Below are 21,199 nucleotides of genomic sequence, written 5' to 3' on the forward strand. Positions count from 1 at the left end.
AAAATGGTGTCATTTTGAACTAGGTACGGTACCTACTACACCTACCTACTACCAACTACCTAACCTACTGATGCCATAGTGATGGGTAAAATAGTGGCAAGAGGCTTTGGCTTCGCCGGCTCATTGCGGCTTTGCAGTCGGGTACTAGTAGTAAATCTAATCGTAACACTAATCCCTTCGTAGTGACTGCAAACTTACTGGAAGTTAAAATAATCAGTTTTGTATCCGTTACGTCATTACGTCTATGATGTCATTACGACGGCCGAGTCCACCTACCAACATTTTAATTTGCTAGTAGGCCTATACCCGCTCACAACAGGAGTGGCAGGAAGGGTCATTCCTCTTTGGGGTATATAGATTACAGTCGACCTATGGTCGGGTCTCAAGATCATTTTGTGTGTGTTCATTTACCAAGGTTCTTGTGGAGAGATCGCCAAGTGGTTGAAGCATTCGAGCAAGCACTCCAATAAAAACCTTTAAGGAACGGCTGGCTTAGCAAGCGCAAGCTAGCAGCTTGGTAAATGAGTACACCTCCAACCCTTGTGGGGTATATAGATTAAGGTAGATCTTCACTCCATTCTGTAAGTAAAACTTACCTCACGGATGTCGGGATTCCTCCAAATCTATTTGTTTAATGTTATAAACAGCATTAGCAACTGTTTAAAAAGCTAATAATATGTGTTTGTGGTTTATAATCTATCTATAATTCCAGCAATCTCTGTGTGTGTGTGTGTGTGTGTGTGTGTGTGTGTGTGTGTGTGTGTGTGTGTGTGTGTGTGTGTGTGTGTGTGTCTGTGTGTGTGTGTGTTTGTCTGTGACCGCTGTTTCTCGACAACTACCGGTCCGATATACTTGAAACTTGCCAGGTATATTGCTGGGGACCCGAGGATGTGCCTTTTCAAGGTTTTAAATTAATCGCAGAAGTAGTTACCGAGCTATGTCCAAACAACGCTTCAACCAATCAGAGAGCAGCGAGCTATCACGTGTGCCGAACGTGGCGAACAGACTCTGCCTCGGACGGCACATTTGAGAGCGTATTCATTTATTTCACGTTGGAAAACTATGTTGCCGTTAAACTATGTTTTAAAACTAATTTGCGATTCATCGTAATTCATTCATTTGCGATTTGCGACCTTCCGGACAGTGAAGACTTCACTTCCGGCAGCCAATCACAGAACGCTTTGTTGCGTAGGCGTGGCCGATGTGAGAGCGAGCCGAGCCTAGCGTGTGCGCCATTACGTGCCTTTTCAAGGTTTCATATTAATCGGAGGAGTAGTTACCGAGCTATGGCGATTTCTTTACCAAACTCCGCAAGCCGTTCGCTTTGGACCAAACCATTGCATGTAAATAGAGGGGGGGGGGGGGATTGTCACCGTACTCGCAAGCCGTTTGCTTTGGACCAAACCATTGCATGTAAATAGAGGGGGGGGGGGGGGTTGTCACCGTACTCGCAAGCCGTTCGCGTTGGACCAAACCATTTCATGTAAATAGAGGGGGGGGATTGTCACCGTACTCGCAAGCCGTTCGCTTTGGACCAAACCATTTCATGTAAATAGAGGGGGGGGATATAATTTTAGATATATATATATAGTACGGGCATGCCCTAGCCGTCCGCGCAAGCCGTCCGATTTGGCTTTGCGAATGGACCAAACCATTTCATGTAAATAGAGGGGGGGGGGGATATAATTTTGTACGGGCATGCCCTAGTATTTTACAAGTCCGGCTATGCCGCTATTAGACTTCCGGTCTTGTTTTTTTATCAATAAGGGATTTCTCATGGAAATGACCAAGGTTGGTTACAGATCACATTCAATATTTACACATCGAAACCCACAACGTCCAAGTGAAAAAGACATTCTACGAAAATCAGAAAAATAATTAAAAATACAAAACTAGAATTGTTTTTGTTGTTTATTTTCTAGATATTGGATCTTGGTCTCTTGGAGAACTGCACAGAGTGGACCCATGTGGTTTCAGAGTTAGATCGGCAACCCCAGGTGGTACTTGATGGACTACTCGATGCAAAGGTGTGTGGGGTGGACATGAAATGGTTTTGCACTTTCTCACTCTTCATGTCCAATTTAATAGCAAAGGATGCTGCAAACCTATGCTTTATTTAAACAGATGTATGGTACTACAGAACTTTAAAACACAAGAAAACAAACACAACATAATAACAACAACCGAAGCTTTTCATGCTGTACTCCTCAAGGTGATTCACAGCAGAGAGCCCAACAGGTGAGAGATCGTGCATTTGTAAGCATGTCTATGTAAAAGTGACACCGATTGGTTCATTCGTCATGATGCAATTGGTATTCTGAACGCCCATTGGTTGACTCAGTCACTACTATCCCTGGCTCCGATTGGCTGGAGCGGAGTTAATATCGATGACTCACCATTCGCATCATTACCTTGGAGGGATGGGGGATGGGGTTCCCCAATGCTGGGGACTCCATATGTGCAGACATACCATGGACAGCGGTCAGGGAAACACCTTTAAACTTTCCGTGTTGAAAGAAAATGTACAAATTTGTTTTGACGACACAATGTAGCACTTAAACTCATAGATAACATTGCTGATTTGGGCGCACGTACCGAGCTTCACATTGGCACTGAAACTCACAGAACATTGCTGATTTGGACCCACGTACCGAGCTTCACATCGGCACTTAAACTCATAGATAACATTGCTGATTTGGGCCCACGTACCGAGCTTCACATCGGCACTTAAACTCGTAGATAAAATTGCTGATTTGGACCCACGTACCGAGCTTCACATCGGCACTTAAACTCATAGATAACATTGCTGATTTGGGCCCACGTACCGAGCTTCACATCGGCACTTAAACTCGTAGATAAAATTGCTGATTTGTGAGCTGTGCAGCACATCCTTGTTGACTGACATGAGCAGACGGTGAGAGGTGAAGATGACTCGAGGTTGCACCGCCATGTACGTGTTTGATACCGCATGTTTGATACCATATGTTTGATACCATATGTTTGATACCATATGTTTGATACCATATGTTTGATTCCAGCCAGTTACGTGTTTGATACCGTATGTTTGATACCAGCGAGGTACGTGTTTGATACCGGATGTTTGATTTGTTCTTCAAACCTTTGTGATGATTGTCTTTTCCATGGCATCCTGATATACAGTGCATTCAGAAAGTATTCAGACCCCTTCACTTTTTCACATTTTGTTACGTTGCAGCCTCATGCTGAAATCGTTTAAATTAATTTTTCCCCTCATCAATCTACACCCAATACCCCATAATGACAAAGAGAAAACAGGATTTTAAAAAGTTTTGCAAATTTATTAAAAAGAAATAACTGAAATATCACATTGACATAAGTATTCAGACCCTTAACTCAGTACTTAGTTGAAGCACCTTTGGCAGCGATTACAGCCTCGAGTCTTCTTGGGTATGACGCGACAAGCTTTGCACACCTGGATTTGGGGATATTCTGCCATTCTTCTCTGCAGATCCTCTCAAGCTCTGTCAGGTTGGATGGGGACCGTCGGTGGACAGCCATTTTCAGGTCTCTCCAGAGATGTTGGATTGGGTTCAAGTCAGGGCTCTGGTTGGGCCACTCGAGGACCTTCACAGAGTTGTCCCAAAGCCTCTCCTGCGTTGCCTTGGCTGTGTGCTTAGGGTCATTGTCTTGTTGGAAGGTGAACCTTCGTCCCAGTCTGAGGTCCTGAGCGCTCTGTTTCAGGTTTTCATTTAGGATATCTCTGTACTTTGCTCCGTTCATTGTTCCCTCAACCCTGACCATTCCCCCAGTCCCTGCTGCTGAAAAACACCCCCACAGCATGATCCTGCCACCACCACGCTTCACCGTTGAGATGGTATTGGGCAGGTGATGAGCGGTGCCTGGTTCCCTCCAGACATGACGCTTAGAATTGAGGCCAAACAGTTCAATCTTGGTTTCATCAGACCACAGAATCTTGTTTCTCACAGTCTGAGAGTCCTTTAGGTGCTTTTTTGCAAACTCCAAGCGGGCTTTCATGTGTCTTTCACTGAGGAGAGGCTTGCATCTGGCCACTCTGCCAGAAAGCCCAGATCGGTGTAGTGTTGCAGTGACGGTTGTCCTTCTGGAAGTTTCTCCCATCTCCGCACAGGATCTCTGGAGCTCAGCCAGAGTGACCATCGGGTTCTTGGTCACCTCTCTTACCAAGGCCCTTCTCCCCCGATTGCTCAGTTTGGCCGGGTGGCCAGCTCGAGGAAGAGTCCAGGTTGTTCCAAACTTCTTCCATTTAAGAATTATGGAGGCCACTGTGCTCTTGGGAACCTTTAGTGCAGCAGAAATTTTTTTGTAGGCTTCCCCAAATCTGTCCCTCGATACAATCCTGTCTCTGAGCTCTGCAGGCAGTTCCTTCGACCTCATGGCTTGGTTTTTGTTCTCATTGTCAGCTGTGAGACCTTATATAGACAGGTGTGTGGCTTTCCAAATCATGTCCAATCCATTGAATTTACCACAGGTGGACTCCAAACATGGTGTAGAAACATCTCAAAGATGATCAAGAGAAATGGGAGGTACCTGAGCTAAATTTCAAGTGTCATAGTAAAGGGCAGGAATACTTATGTCAATGTGATATTTCAGTTTTTGCTTTTTAATAAATTTGCAAAACTTTCTAAAACCCTGTTTTCTCTTTGTCATTATGGGGTATTGAGTGTAGATTGATGAGGTAAAAAATGAATTTAAACTATTTCAGCACAGGGCTGCAACATAACAAAATGTGAAAAAAGTGAAGGGGTCTGAATACTTTCTGAATGCACTGTATATATATATATATATATTGTTACGTGCTCCTCCCCGGCCCCCTGGTCACGGTGTACCTCCAAGCCCCGAGAGGAGCCATGGCAGAAAAATATGTTATTCTGTGTCAAAAATCAATAGGGAAACCACACCAATGGTTATCAACAAACAAATATTGTATGAAAAATCACACAAGAATAACGATACAACAATAATAGCAATCAAAAGTACAATCAACACATCTTATGATGGTACCATCAGCTAGTATAGGATAACTCACTGTGCTCCAAATGAGTGAAAAAGGAACATTCCCCAATGTCTCTATTGCTCAAAGTTGATCCCTTCCAGTGATCATTAGAGCGATGTCGAATCGAAACCCGAACCCCGTTAAGATGACGGGCCCGGTCACACCGCCAAAACAGCAGAAAGGCATATGCGGCCGAAGTGGCGCAAAGAGTCACGTGGTCCAAAACTGCGTAAAGCAAACTCAAGGCGAATGGGAAATCCAAAGGCGCCACTGCGTAAAGCAAACTCAAGGCGAATGGGAAATCCAAAGGCGCCCTCCAGGTCTGAACTTTCACGGCTCAGTCGGCGAACCGCAAATTAATCTTCCAAAAGCCACGGTGCACACACACACATCAGATACGTCTGAAAGCGGTGGAAATGGCTGGCGAAGCTAATACCTTGCTTGACGCGCGAAGCGCACGAATCAAAATGGCCGACGGCTCATTCTCGAGTCGTGATGACCCGTCGATGATTCTTCAGAATCCCAATGCCAAACCTGACACCCAGGTTGATCAGTCACAGCGATAACCCCTATCGCAGGAATTTGTATCCAGGAAATTCAAAGTTCACTCGTGACTCTTGCTCGACAACGTTCGATCCAGAACGCAAAACAACCAGCTTCTTGTCTGACTTTTTGCTCCTTTCTCTTCTCTCACCTCCTCTTCTTCTTCGTCTTCCGGTTCCCGATCCAGTTTCCTGTTTCATTTAACATTAACCTTTTTACTTTTTGACAATAATAATGGCTATGTCCCTCAAACAATAATAATAATAATAATACATAGAACCAGAAATGTATCCAAGAACACCGGAAGTGACGAATCCGTAACTATATATATATATATATATATATATATATATATATATATATATATATATATATATATATATATATATATATATATATATATATATATATATATATATATATATATATATATATATATTGTTACGGAAACGGGGACGGCGCTCCCCTTAGAAAGGGGGGGGGGTTAATCCCCCTTCTATTTGCACTGGCCGTCACCGATCCTGAAGCTACCCCGCTCCCTTGTGGGGTGGGATTGGCCAAGGCGATTGGTCAGGGGATTCCCGTACACCCCCGCCAATCCCTCCACAAAGCAGGTGGGTAACTCCGCTCGAAACCACGGACAAGATGGTATTTTGCCGAGCGGTTTTAGCAGCCCGCTGTTCGAGCCGTTTATCAAGGGACTAAACCCGATTGCGGAGCTTTGGCCAAAATCGCACCACAGGAACTCAATGGGGAAATCTCTAAAACGATCGGATGAGAAAGAAGAAATCAAAGAATGGAGGAACAGGTATTTATTAATTATTTACACAAACCAAAATCAAAGAGAAGAAAAGAAATCAAACGAGCACAGAGAGAGCTCCATTCCTCTTCCATTCCTCTTCCATTCCTCGCTCCATTCCTCTTCCCTCAGATCGGCAGTCTGCTGCCTCCTCACTCTCTGAAGACCTGGACAAAATCACAGACTGGTCAAACAAGTGGAACATGTCTTTCAATCCTGACAAATCTCACACTCTTACTATGTCTCTCCGAAAAGATCGACTGGACAACCCTCCCATCTACTTTCTCAACAATCCTCTCCAAGAAGTTCTGTCGCTCAAGATTTTGGGTCTCACTATCTGCCATGATCTTTCTTGGGAAAACCACATTTCCAAGCTGGCCTCCAAAGCCAGTCGCCGACTGGGCATCCTCCGTCGTGCGAAGTCCTTCCTCGGCACACCTGAGCTCCTCACCACATACAAGGCTTTCATCCGCAGCTCAATGGAATACTGTTCTCCCCTATGGGCCGGTGCTCCTGCCTCACACCTAGCTCGGCTTCACGCTGTTGAAACCAAAGCTTTCAGAATTATTGGAATCTCCCGCGATGAAGCTATCTCTGAGGGCCTTTCACTCACTCACCGCAGGCAGGTAGGTGGTCTTTCTGTCTTCTACCGACTCCTCTCTGTGCTCTGTCCCCCAAATATTCCTACAGGTCGCACAAGATCTGCCAGCAACCCTCTGATGGTTAAACTGCCGAAATCTCGGCTCTCTGCTCACCTTCACTCTTTCATTCCTCTTTTCTCCCGCCTCTGGAACAAACTCCCTCACTCCCTTCAATCCCACTCCTCCCTCCAGGTCTTTAAAACAGCTGTTCACCACCATCTCTTATCTTCCCCCATCCAAAACCTTGATCTTTTCTACCCCCGCTAATTCACCCCAGATCCACCTTGTTTGAAATTCCAACTTCTTTCCTGGAAGTCCTGGCAGTGTCCATATGTTTTATACCTCTCCCACCGCCCCCTTCCCACGCCCCCCCCCAAAGCCCTCGCCCTCTCTCAGATCTCTCGATGTCTCCATGTCTCTCGGTCCCTGCTCTCAAATGTTGTGTTTGTGTCCTTCCCCCTCTCTCCCCATCTTGTCTACCGCTCCCTATGTTATATGTTTTATGTGTCGGTTTGTCTTTCTGTGTGATTAATGTTCGCTCTTTCACGAGCCTCGACCTTGTATACAAAAAAAAAAAAGAAAAAAAAAAAAAAGTAATATACGGAAAATGGAAGGAGCAGAAGGACACAGAGCAAGCTTATCTGCACAGGCTTAACTTATCCCCAGGACAATACAGACAGAACGAACTCACTCACACGAATGGGATGGAATGGGAAGGATGGTATGGGAGGGCAGAGAAGGGTCCAGGCAGATGGTAGGCATCGAGGTCCGGCTCCAAACGCGCTCCGGCTCCAAACACGCTCCGATCCACGCTTTGGGGTCGAGGTGAAAACCCGGCAAACAGCTCCGCTCCGGGCTGGCATCGAGGAGCCCGGCAGCTCCACATATTCGGCTTCACACCGGCAACTTTCTTATTCGTCCTGCGTCTCCGAGGTTCTCTCAACACTCCACAGAATCTGCCACTGGTCCAGCGCACCTCCCTCAAAACTCTCTCTCTCGTCTGGCCCCTTACGCATCTCTTGGTGGGGGCTGATGCAACGGGTTTTATAACCCCGCCCTCTTGAGCCATACCCACTCATTCTTGGTTGGTTGATCGGGGCTGGCTGACTCCTCCTCTTGATGACGAGGTGCGGGCCACGCCCTTGTTCGTTGGCTTGACCGCGTGTTCAATGGAGTTTTGGGACCAGTCGAACGAGCCCCAGCCAAAGGGCACCGAACGCTGCCGGCAATGGCGTTTTGGGGCAATTGAAAGGGGATTCTACCTTATTTCATTTGATGCAACGCAAGGTCAACTAGTGGAGACACAGCCTTAACTGATACACATAATAAAGAAATAACTATAGAGAGGTTCTATGGTTTTCTACGTGCTTGTACATGGACTAGCTAAGGTGCACTTGTTTCAATTAACAGCCAATTAAGGGGAAATATACACAGGAAATTTACTACTAAATTTACAAAGTGAAGGTGCTAAAAACCATAACTATATATATATATATATATATATATATATATATATATTGTTACGGATCTCACCGTCGGCTCCTTTTCACCTTACCAAGGGGGGATTAATCCCCTTGTCTGCGACTGACCGACGTGAGTCCTGAAGCTGCCCAGCTCCCTCCAGAGAGGCAGGTGAGCAACCTCGTTCGAGACCGCGGACAACATGTTATTTGCCGAGCGGATTAGCAGCCGCGGCTCGAACCATTAACATAAACTAGACCCGATTCTTATTCGTTGGCCAAATCGTGCCACAGGTATTCAATAGGGAAATCACTAAAACGAAACGGATGTAAAGGAAAGAAGGCAAGGTAGGAAGAACAGGGATTTATTACTAACTATTATGTACAAGACCAAAGAAACCAAGGAAGAAGGAAGAATACGAAAATAAAGACAGAAGGAGGAGAAGACACAGTGCAATACTAGCTTACCTGTACAGTCTTACTTATTCCCAGGGATAACATAAAGGACAGACGACAATCAGACTTACATGGGGAATGAAGCAGAAATGAATGGCAGGAGGTGGATGGCTGGACCGACGAGAAGGTGGAATCACAGGGCGGGATGGATGCGGGCCCGGTTGGTGTGATGGCGCGGCTCGAGGTGAGCAGCCGCCGACCCTCCTCAATCGGTTTCGCACGGCGGCGTTCCTTCGTAGCCACGGCCGAAACCGCTGTCAAAGCTCAAAGCTGCGGTGGTCAAAGCTGCGGTGGATTCAAAGCTCATCGGAGGTCTCTCGCTCATGTGTGGTTCATCTGCCGCATCTCCCGCATCTCTCTCATCTCCCGCATCTCCCGCATCTGACTCCGCAGTCCTTCCCCACCCCCTTTTATGAGGCGCGTCGCGATCTAGCCGCCGGCCTGTTGGAAACGCCCATCGGTGAGCTCGCCTCGGCCTTGATTGGTCGCGAGGGCTCATCGATCCCGCCCCTTGAGGAGGCGTTGGCAAAGCCACGCCTTGTTCCTGGTGCTTTGCTGACTCCTCCCACCTTCTGCTCCGAGATGACCTCGTGTGCAATGGAGTCTTGGGGTGAAGGTGATGCCAATAACCCCACCCAAAGTTACTGGCACTTTGAAGAGGTCATGGGGGTGTGGGAGGGATCTATCTTATGTCATTTGGTGCAATGCAGGGTCAACTCGTGGGAAACAGAGCCTTAAACAACATAGAATAAGAAATAACTATTTTGAAGGGCTTATGATTTTCTACGTGCATGCGATGGATTAACGAAGGGGACGACCTTTGATCTTTACACAAATGGAGGTATTTACAAGAATCATGACACTAGAGGGGCATATTTACAAACAGGATTCTCAAATCCGCAACTATATATGTATATATATATATATATATATATATATATACATACATACATACATACATACATACAGACTTGGCATTTAACATGGAATATATATTTTTTTTCTTGAATTAGGTTTACTTTCTTAACTCAGTATATCAATCTGGTGAGTTTATTTTACACTTTGGTGATTTATTTGTTAAAAGAACCATGTCACTGATTGTCTGTCGCAGCAAGAAGTCAACAACAGGATTGTATCACAGGTGGCGTGGCAAAATGTACGGACAGGTGCATTTGATGATTGGCTTCACATTCGGGTATACAAGTGTTGTTGCGTTCTGTATTAGTGGAAAACAACTGCTGCACGTCTCCAAAAGTTATTGCCGCTTCCTCTGGAGATGGTCCGTCAACTCGACAATGCTGTTTGTCATGGAGTGGTGGCTTTACGAAATTACGGCATGAAAGAGCGTGCTATTGCTCGGCAGTATGGCATCACTCAAGGTCAGGTGTCAAAGATCCTGAAACGAAATGCTGAGAGGGGTGTCCCTACTCCAATACCGAGGCCAGGACGTCTCCGCAGAACCACAAGGAGGGATGATCGCCAGCTGCACCGGTTAGTCCGCAATGGCCGTACCAAGTCAGCTAATCGGCTTAGGGCTGAGTGGCAGCAACTGACAAATGTGCCTGTATCCAGAAGGCTAGTCAACCAACGACTGGTACAAGCAGGCTATCGTGCCAGGCGTCCCCTGAGAAAGCCACGCCTGAGCAGACAACACCGCCAGCGCCGATTGCAGTGGGCCAGAGAGCACCGTCAATGGCAGCCAGGACACTGGAATCATGTGATCTTCAGTTACGAGTCTATAGATTTCTGGTCTATCGTCAAGATGGCCGCGTCCGAGTGTGCAGACAAGTGCATGAAGCCTACAACAAAGATTGTATAGTGCCAAGAGTCCAAGCTGGAGGTGGTGGGGTGACGGTTTGGGCTGCTTTTCATGCAGGGGGCAAAACTGACCTGGTTGTTCTGAATGGAAACCTGAACCAGTTCAAGTACAGGGCCATTCTGGAAGAAACATTGCTTCCATTTGCTCGTGCAGCCTTTCGAGGAAACTTTGTCTTCCAAGATGACAATGCACGGCCTCATCGTGCTCGCATGATCCAACACTTTCTTGCTGAACGTGGTGTAGAGCATATGGAGTGACCTGCCATGTCCCCGGATATGAATCCGAAAGAGAACTTGTGGGCAGAATTAACGTGTCAAATCGAGCACTTGGACCAGCAGCCAACCTCTGCGTGAATTGCAGCAGGCTATTGTCACTGCATGGCAAGCGATTCCTGTCCAAACCTTGGCAAATCTCGTGAACAGCATACCTCAACGTGTACGTGCTCTCCTGAATGCTCGTGGGGGTTACACGAAGTACTGAACTGTAATTTTACTGTCCGTAATCCCAGTCGTAATTTAACTTTTGTTTTTGTTAAAGAAAATTTTGGCTCATGTGCAAAATAGAGATACTTCTGGAAAACGTACAGACGTTTAACACAGTACTGTCCATGAATTGAGTTCGATATCAGTTTACATCACTTTCAAGGATCAATTTATTTGTTTAGAAATGTCAAATGTGGTTTCTGTTTCTTTTAAAGGTCACATTAACAAAATCTAGAATAATTTCAACATAATTCCAATGAACTTTTGGTTCTAAGGCATCTTGAAAAGTAAATTCACCCCCACAAAAAAAATATGCCATATTAAATGCCAAGTCTTTGTATATATATATATATATATATATGTGTGTGTGTGTGTGTGTGTGTGTGTGTGTGTGTGTGTGTGTGTGTGTGTGTGTGTGTGTGTGTGTGTGTGTGTGTGTGTGTGTATGTGTGTGTGTGTGTGTGTGTATACAATCACGTGAAAAAGTAAGTACACCCCATGTAAAGTTTTGACTTTTTCAACATATTTGAACATACAGCTATTTGATCTTCATTTCAACAATATTGATAGATAAAGGTGATATAATATAACAAATATCATGAAGCATTTACATTTTGTAGTCCATTGTAGTATTTTAAAAAACATAAATGCAAATTTCGCATGTGGAAAAAGTAAGTACACCCTTGGCTCTAATAGGTGGTATTGCCCCCTTTGGCAGAAACAACCTCAAGTAGGCGTTTCTTATAACTGTCTACCAGTCTCTAACATCGACTGGGAGAAATTTTTGCCCACTCCTCCATGCAGAATTCTTTCAGCTGTGCGATGTTTGCGGGGTTTCTCGCATGCACAGCTCGTTTCAAATCCCCCCACAACATCTCGATGGGATTTAGATCCGGGCTTTGACTTGGCCATTCCAGAACCCTCCATTTCTTTCTTTTCAGCCAATCCCTGGTGGATTTAATGGTATGTTTAGGGTCATTGTCATGTTGCAAGGTCCACCTTCGGTTGAGCTTCAACTTTCCGACAGATGGCCTCGCATTATCCTAAAGCACCCTCTGGTACAATGAAGAATTCATAGTGGATTCTATGATTGTGAGCTGCCCAGGCCCTGATGCAGCAAAGCTGTCCCAAACCATAATATTTCCACCACCATGCTTTACAGTTGGTATCAGGTTCTTGTGGTCAAATGCTGCCTTTGGTTTTTGCCAAATATGTCTTCTGGTACTGTGGCCAAATAGCTCTACCTTTGACTCGTCTGTCCAGAGCACATTGTTCCAGAAGTGCTGGTCTTTGCCAAGGTGTTCAATGGCAAACTTTAGTCGTGCTCCGATGTTCTTTCTGGACAGCAAAGGTTTTCTCCTGGCACACCTCCCATGTAGATAAAATTTGTGCAGCCTCTTTCTAATGGTAGACTCGTGCACTTTGACATCAACAGTGGCAAGAGCTACCTGTCGGTCCCGTGATGACATTCTGGGGGTTCTTAGAGACTTCTTTCAGCATCTTGCGGTCTGCTCTCGGGCTGAACTTGCTGGGGCGGCCTGGCCTGAACAAGTTGGCAGTTGTTTGGAATCTTCTCCACTTGCAGATGATAAAATTGTAAGGAGATCTTTTAAAATCCCTTCCCAGACTCGTAGGCATCTATAACCTTCTTTCCGAAGGCCTCAGAGAGTTATTTTGATCTTGGCATGGTGACACCGCACACTTCAACAACAAAGAACAAACCAAACTAAATGTCTGAGGTTTAAATGAGACAGGTTCCTCCAAGATCCTCTCAAACGATTGTTCTAATCATTTGCACCTGAGCTGGTGCACCTGATTCTAATTTTAGGTGTTTGAAGTAGTGATAAATGTAGGGGTGTACTTACTTTTTCCACATGTGAAATTTGCATTTATGTTTATTTAAATTATACAATGGATTACAAAATGTAAATGTTTCATGATATTTGTTATATTATATCACCTTTATCTGCAATATTGTTGAAATGGAGATCAAATAGCTGTATGTTGAAATATGTTGAAAAAGTCAAAACTTTACATGGGGTGTACTTACTTTTTCACGTGACTGTATATTTGTATATATATGGTAGTGAGACATGGAGTGGTGGATAACATGCACAGGTTTGAGCTGGGAGGGGAGGTGGTTCCATCATTGGTCGAGGCCCCTGTGAAGAGTTTGGGAAGATGGTATCCAGTGGAGTTGAATGATGTGGGAAGAGTGGAGGAGGTCAGAAACAAGCTTTTGAGAGGTTTGAAGAGGATTGATGGATGTGGTGTGCCAGGTAAGTTGAAGGTATGGTGTTTGAAGTTTGGATTGATGCCATGAGTATTGTGGCCATTGATGATGTATGATATTGCGATTGGGCATGTAGAGAGGATGGAGGTTGTGGTGAGCGGGTTTGTGAGGAGGTGGTTGGGAGTGCCTCGCTGTTTGACGAACATTGCCTTTTATGGCCAGGGTGGAAAACTCCAGTTTCCCTTGACATCATTAACCGAGGAGATTAAGGTGGTGAGGATGCGGGAGTTCATGATGTTGCGGGATTCAAGTGATGCAGTGGTAAAGAATGCTCTCCCAGAGAAGAAGGGAGGTCGGAAGTGGAATGCAAGAGCAGAGGTGGACGAGATGGAGGAGCGGTTGCAACAGGAGGAGGTCATGGGGATGGTACAGCATGGGAAGCATGGCTTGGGGTGGATGGAGCATGAGCGATGGGGAAAGGCATGTGTGAAAGAGAGGAGGAAGATGGTTGAGAGGCAGGTGAGAAGAAAGGAAGAGGAGGGGAGATATGTGAAAGCAGTCGGTCAGGCACAGCAAGGTGCTTGGACTTGGTGGGAAGGTGTGCGGGTGAGGATGTTGAAGTGGCAAGAGATTTGGAGGATGGAGCCAATATTGTTGAATTTCCTGTTGCGGGCAACGTATGATGTGCTTCCGTCACCAGTAAACTTGAGATTGTGCGGGTTGTTGCAGGAGGAGAGATGTTATTTGTGTGGAGGTTTGGGAACGGTGCAGCATGCACTGAGCGCATGTACAGTAGCATTGGCAGCAGGACAATACAGGTGGCGACATGATCAGGTTCTGGCGGTGGTGGTGCAGATGGTGCAACAAGAGGTGCTGAGGTCGAGAGATAGAAGAGTGGAGAAGGAGACTGATGGGGGAGAGGTGTGGTTTGTCAAGGAGGGCCAAGTGGAAAGAGGAGGAGGTGGAAAGCAAGAGGGCTGTCAGATGCTTGTGATTGGCAGGTGGTGGCAGACCTAAAGCCACAATTGGTATTCCCAGAGGAGATCTGTGTGACAAGGTTGCGGCCTGACATTGTCATTTGGTCAGGTGCAACAAGACAGGTCATTTTAGGGGAATTGTCTGTACCTTGGGAAGAGAACATGGAGGAGGTGCACGAGAGGAAGAGAGGAAAGTACAGTGAGCCGGAGGCAGAGTACCGGGAGAAGGGTTGGCGAGTTTCGTGTCAGCCATTTAAGGTGGGGTGTGGAGGGTATATTGGCAATTCCTTTTCTGCATTTCTTGCTCGGCTTGGAGTGTGTGGGACAGAAAGAAGGAGGATGTGTGACAATTTGGCTCAGGTTGCCTTGAAGGGCTCATTTTGGATTTGGAGGAAGTTTACGGAGGCACGTCAAACGGTGTAGGTTGAGGTTACGGAATAGAAATGGAGGTTTGTGTGTGTGTGTTTGTGTGTGTGTGTGTGTGTGTGTGTGTGTGTGTGTGTGTGTGTGTGTGTGTGTGTGTGTGTGTGTGTGTGTGTGTGTGTGTGTGTGTGTGTGTGTGTGTGTGTGTGTGTGTGTGTGTGTGTTGCAGGAGTGGGTCATGAGTGGGTGTGGTTTTGAATGAATGGTTTTGCATGTTTGCATGAGTGGTTCATGTTGGTGAGGGTAGGTGGTTGGTTGTGTGTGGTTTTTTTGTTACTATTATCATTTCTTATTTTGTGTGAGTGAGTGAGTGGGTGAGCGTGTGTGTTTTTGCATGAATGAATTTTTGCATGAGTGTGTGTTTTTGTATGTTGAGTGGTGTATGTTGTAAGGGTAGGTGGTTGGTTGGTGATGTGTGTGGATGTGTCTGTATGAGTGATCTGGTGTGTTTTGTTGGTGAGTGGTGAAGGGTATAAAGGTGGGTGTTTGAGTGTTCCACCATGTTTGTTTGGTGCTGTGGATTCTGGATGTGGAGGTGTTGTTGTTGTCGTATGAGTTTGCACTGGCTGGGGGTGGGGGTATGTACGCATCCAGATGCAGTTGCTGCATGTGGATGTGTACGTGCCCCTGCTGGTCCACCTTAGCTGACCGTATCGAGGTTCAAGGGCCGAAACGGAATGATGCTGAGGACCTCGACTGAGGACCCGGTCAGTGGGCACACTTGTGACCAGGTGTGTTTTGAACTTATATATATATATATATATATATATATATATATATATATATATATATATATATATATATGTGTGTGTGTGTCTGTGCGCCATAACATTTTTACCATTTGAGCAATTGTCATCAAATTTTTAACAAAGCTTTATTATGAGAATATGGAGAATACAAATTAATGATTTGGTCATAAGGTCAAAGGTCAGCATCACACAAATAGTCGATTTTCATGCAATTGACCTGAAATGTAAATAATTTGTTTATTTGGTCACTGAATTGGTTCATCAATGAAAAGCTAGTAGCCGACTGTTTTTAGTTTTTATTTTCAGATGAAAAGGTCAATGGCGAAGGTTTCATAAAATCAATTTTCATCCAATTGACCTTGACATTTGAGCGGAGTTTGCGTATTGAATCACTGAAGCATATTTATTCACTTTGGGGTGAAGTCGTCAAGATCGCAGAAAATCGTTAATTTCGTGGTATATTTTCGATGTTTTCCTCATTTTATGCACATGGAAGAAAACGTGCGATTACAAGGCAGATGTGGACGGGCTTTGCTTTTTCAGATGATTTCCAGGTGCTCTTTGTGTCGTGGAAACATGATGTGCGCATGTGATAGAACGATGGGCACTTCACTCGTGCATCGTTTGTTTGTGGGTTGTTTGTCTGTCTGGTGTTTCGTTTGTCTGGTGTTCACTTTGTGGGTTGCCATGGAAATAGTGATCGATTGGGGTGTTGTTTGAGATCATGGTTATCTTCTGTGTTGGTGAATGCACGTGTGCTTGTTGTTTCATTGATGTGCTAGGAATTTGCCGTGTGCCGTGATTGGCTGCGCATTTGTGGGGCCGGAACTGATCTCCAGTCACGTGTTGAGGAGAAACAACTCACCTGGCTCATTGAACAGGAGAAAGAGGAAGAGGCAGAACAGGTATGTGACGAATGCTCTCTTTGCACTTGGTTTCTCAACAGAGGAATCTATTGGATGAAGCAGGAATATACAAGTTACCTTATGTGAATGGCAGGGCCCACGTGCAGGTTTCGAATGAAGACATTTGCACATTAATTTCTCTTCCACATTGCTCTCATTGCATCTCATCGATCACTTATTTTAATTGTGTTTGAAATCTTGTTTGTCGACAGCTTCTTCAAACTCTGACGACACCTGAAGAGCGACTAAACATCTCCTCCAAGTTGCTTCAGCAGAGCGTGAGCGTTCTGGCACAAAGATTTTTGGCCAATTACCTGGTGATGAACTTTGCAGATGCGCTGACACCGGATGAGCTCCAGCAAATGCACACGCTGTGTTTTGGCGCTCAGGTATGACGCAAAGTGAAGAAAAAGGGGGCACTTGCTGTATTCCATGGGGGACGTGTTGCGTGTTTGGAACAGCAATTCAAAATGCAGAAGCAAATGTAAAATGTTGCAGAATATGAAATGATGAAAACAAATGCTTGAGGCCGTATGAAGACGGATCGTACAATATATTCTTTATACTTTTTAAAATTGGAGGTCAAGACGCAGGTACAAACTGCACAGTAGTAGTCCTTGAGCCAGACCAAAAGTAATGCTCCGGCGGGGGGAGTAATTCTCATTATGATTTTCCATTAGACCAATGTCTCAAGTGTCAGAAAAGGTGTGATGGACATCTGAGAACGGTAGCTTAGTGCCCGGATGGACGCCATCTTTGAAACCACCCAGCTCGAAAATGCCCATTTGTTGGGGTACATTGTTGCACGTGTATCTGGACTTCTATACTAGCTATCGATGTGCGGTTGACGACTAAATATACGTCCGATGTGTACCGTCTAAATAAAAAATAATATGAAGCATTTTGTTTTAGATTAATTATTATAAAAATCAATTATCGAAAAAAAATCATATATTTTTCAATATTTTATTATTAGACTTGTACTTTTTTTTAGTGAAACAACACTGGTATGATTTTCCAAATTATGCATTGTGCTACACCGTTTATCTGTCTATAAAAATAACTCAAAAACTAAAACATATCATCCACCACGAGTTTACAACAAATAAATGTAAAGAGGCATAAAATGACAGGCCGCCGCTGGCATTATCTATTCTGACGATAACGCAAGTTAGGAATGTCGTACGGAGAGGATTTTAACACCATACGATATCTAATAAGCAGGCGGAAATTGTTACATAGGAAATCTGCACTTTGGTGGCCATCTTGGATTTCAAAATGGCCGCCAATTATATTAATTATTCATTACTAGAGTTTGGAAAGACGTATGGAGCTGATTTTAACACCATACGATGTATATTCCTAATAAGCAAGCGGAGGTATCATTGAACATGTCATGTTTTAGTCAAATAACACCGGTATGATCTTCCAAATTATACATTTTGCTAAACCGTTTATCTGTCTATAAAGATTTTCAGGCAATTTGGCCTGCATTATAATAGAGAACAACATATGCTATACAATATACAGTGCACACAAAGTTAATCATCAGAGTCGCCATCAGAGTCATTGGCATCCTGAGCCACGATAGCATCATCCTGCACCATGTTGGAGCATCCCTGCAGCTTACACACAACAGTGCACTTCAACCCATTCAGTATGCAGGAGCAATCTGACGGTCGACACGTCCTTCTGCATGTGCATGAGATGAGATTCAAGACGACATCTGGAGCTGGTAGACCCGCCATCCATCGGATTGTGAGCGAACCGCCATCATCGAGTTCCCAACCATGTCCTGCTGATGGTGTTGGGACGTCTGGTAGGTTTTCAAGGCTGCGTCGCCAGATAGCCGCCTGATAGTTGGCCCTAAGCGTATGCTGCATCAAGGAGTCTTCACAAGGCGGCAATTGTCCAGATTCGATCTGGCCCTTCTTTGCACAGAACATGTGATAACGGAGCGAATTAACACCGACGATCTTCGTGTTCTTGGCGTGCAGCTGACACGTGAAGGCCTGAATGCTATTGAAGACGTCTGTTGGTACATTCCACGAAGATCCCAGATCTGTGAATGCTTGAAGATACAGCTCATTCGCTTGCACAAGCTTCAAAGCCTTTATCTTTCCTTGGCTAGCCAGAGCACTCACAGTGTCACACCCGCTCCATGCATGAAGCCCTGGCAATGCACTGCAAACTCCAGACCCCAATACCGCAGGCAACTTTCCAACGTCGATCATTCTGACTCGAACCTTTCAGCTGCTTTGATGGATTCTTCTGTGTATGTGTCAAAGACAACATCGATGCGCTCACTGCCTTGACCAGCGTGAAGCGCTGCAGCAAGGATGCGGTCAGATAGTTCTTCGAACGTGTCGTTCTCGCCATGCATCTTTTGTATGAGAGCCATCGCATCAATTATTGTTGCACTTCGCTTGTCAACGTTCTCGGCTGGTTCCACAAGACCTTCCATGTGTTTCGCAAGTGCAGCTTTGTTCGTTTTTTTCATTGACCCATCAACGTTTGCCAAAGACCATGGTAACGGCCCTAGTGGGTGACAAAGGACAAGTTGCATGTCGAGGTTCCTTGTCTTGGCGATGAGTATCATGGTGGCAAACAGTTGTCTGTCAGCTCTCAGGACGATCTCCTTGTTTGTGCCCTTCACAACTTTCTGCTTGATCTTACCAAAGGTCTTCAAGTTTAGCTTGTTCAATGTGTCATGAAAGCCTGTTCCCTCTTCAAGACGTTTCTGGAAGCTTTGATACGCCGCTTCCCCCTTTTGCAGGGTGTTGAGTAGGTCATTAGAAACGTCCTCCCTCGCAGCCGCTCCGGTAGATATACTGAGAAGACATGACGGATCATCGGCGAATGGATTGGTCCAGTCATTTTCCAGTAGATCACAGATAGCTGTGACGCCAGACTCATCACGTTTGATGCGAGAAGTAGACAAGTCAGGGTGCTTGGCGTGAGATGTGTCGCTGCCATTCACAAGGATAGTTTCTCGTAGTTGCCTCAGTGCAGTAGCCCGATTTTCTGCAGTTAGATAGTATCGTGACACAGCCCCTTGTCGAAGACTAAAACCTCGTGTTCCTCCAGCTGTTTGCGTATCTTTGTTTACTGTTTCTTCTGTTGTCTGATCAACAGCGATTCTGGCAAATGGATTCCCTGGTCTAAGCTGTACGGAGAAGTAGCCTTGATTGAAATGCCTGTACAACTCGGGGCATGTTTCGTGGAGTTGCGTCATCTGTGCATAGTACACTGGTAGATAGATATCTAGCACAGTTCACCTTGTTCATTGCGAAACACCAAGGGATCACTCTTCTGACACAAGCCAAGTGAAGCATCCAGTCGCCTTCTCTATCCGCACGAATCAACCCCAGCAGGGTCTCTACCATATCAATATACATCATCCAGAAGCGAGCCAGGTCTGCATGTTTGGTTCGCAGAAAATGTAGGTATTTCGCGAACATGTCAAAGCTCTGTACACATGAATCATCATCGAGAGCAGCAGCGAGAGTCTCGTGGCAAACATCCTCCTTGATGCTGCGAATTTTGAGGTCAGTGCTTCGAATCTGGGGTTCCTTGTCAGGATGATTGCTTTCTATCCACACCTGGAAGCCCTTCCAAATGATGCGCATTAGTGCCTCGTACATCAACTTGTGGAGTCGCACAGCACGGTTGTATTGCTTGCCTTCCAGAACCCTGTTGATGGAACCTTCAGCGATTACTCCTGACTCAACAGCTACATCCCGAAGGCCTGCATCTCCAAACATTTTCCCAATGCTCGACATGAAGTTACAGATGGTATGGAAGTTCCCCATCATGAGCACGATTCTTCCATATCGATCGACATCTTTCCATGCTATTTCGGTCGCCTTAGCAAATAGTGCCTGGTCTAGCACCACCGGTATACGCTCAAGCTGAAGTGATGACATGATGTTCAGAGCTTCTCTGAGGATTTCTTGCACTGTTGCCATATCTGTGGCAGGCGCGTTTATAGTCGACAGGTAGCCAACTACATCTTCCGTCACCTGAACACGATCTCTAGTCATGATGTTGAAACCAGTCCACGAACTGATTGTCTGGTCGCATGGTTCCAGCATGCGAGTCATAATCCATACGTGATTTCGGCGCTGCGCAAGGGATGTTGCGCCTGCAAGAGTGTCAGAAAGATCTGCAGGCTTGATTGCAGGTGGGCCCTCTCGTTTCCCACCGCTGTATATTGGAACTAAATCGCTGGATGACGGGATAGATCGCTTCTTATCTGCTTTGGATACTGCCGATGGAGGTTGGGGCGGCAAACACGACTGCGACTTCGGTTGGACGATGATACCGTTGACGCGATGCGATGTTCCGCCACCACTCAGCGATTCCTCTAGCCTGTCGATGTTATCGAATGCTAATACAGTCGGGACCGAAGGGTGCACATGTGACGGAAGTGGTACTGTATCTTTCTCCACACTTGCTAATTTGTCTATGCATAGCGCTGTCTCGATTTCTTCCAGAACTGTGTACGAACATCCGTGCCCGAGTCGATTCAATATTCTGATGACCTCTGTATTACCGGTGAGCGTTTTCATGACCCACGGAAGTAGGACATGCTTCGATGTTCTGATGGTACCCCGGTGTACAGCATTGATGATATCTTGAGCCATCGACCATACCAGTGTGTCGGCACGCGCAGAGCTACCCCCACTCCCGCAAATCAAA

General features: G+C 45.5%; 1 protein-coding gene across 1 annotated transcript in view; it reads left to right on the plus strand.

The window, feature by feature from the left end:
• Nucleotides 1-21,199, plus strand: part of ZFYVE26 (zinc finger FYVE-type containing 26) — a 332,760-nt gene that overhangs the window by 174,666 nt on the left and 136,895 nt on the right. The window contains exons 25-27 of the mRNA XM_068127936.2: nt 1,923-2,027; nt 16,376-16,498; nt 16,711-16,887. Of these exons, the coding sequence (XP_067984037.2) occupies nt 1,923-2,027; nt 16,376-16,498; nt 16,711-16,887 (405 nt within the window). The remainder of the gene's footprint in view (nt 1-1,922; nt 2,028-16,375; nt 16,499-16,710; nt 16,888-21,199) is intronic.

This window comes from Myxine glutinosa, chromosome 9, assembly GCF_964187855.1.
Source record: "Myxine glutinosa chromosome 9, kmMyxGlut1.1, whole genome shotgun sequence".
Lineage (NCBI taxonomy): Eukaryota > Metazoa > Chordata > Myxini > Myxiniformes > Myxinidae > Myxine > Myxine glutinosa.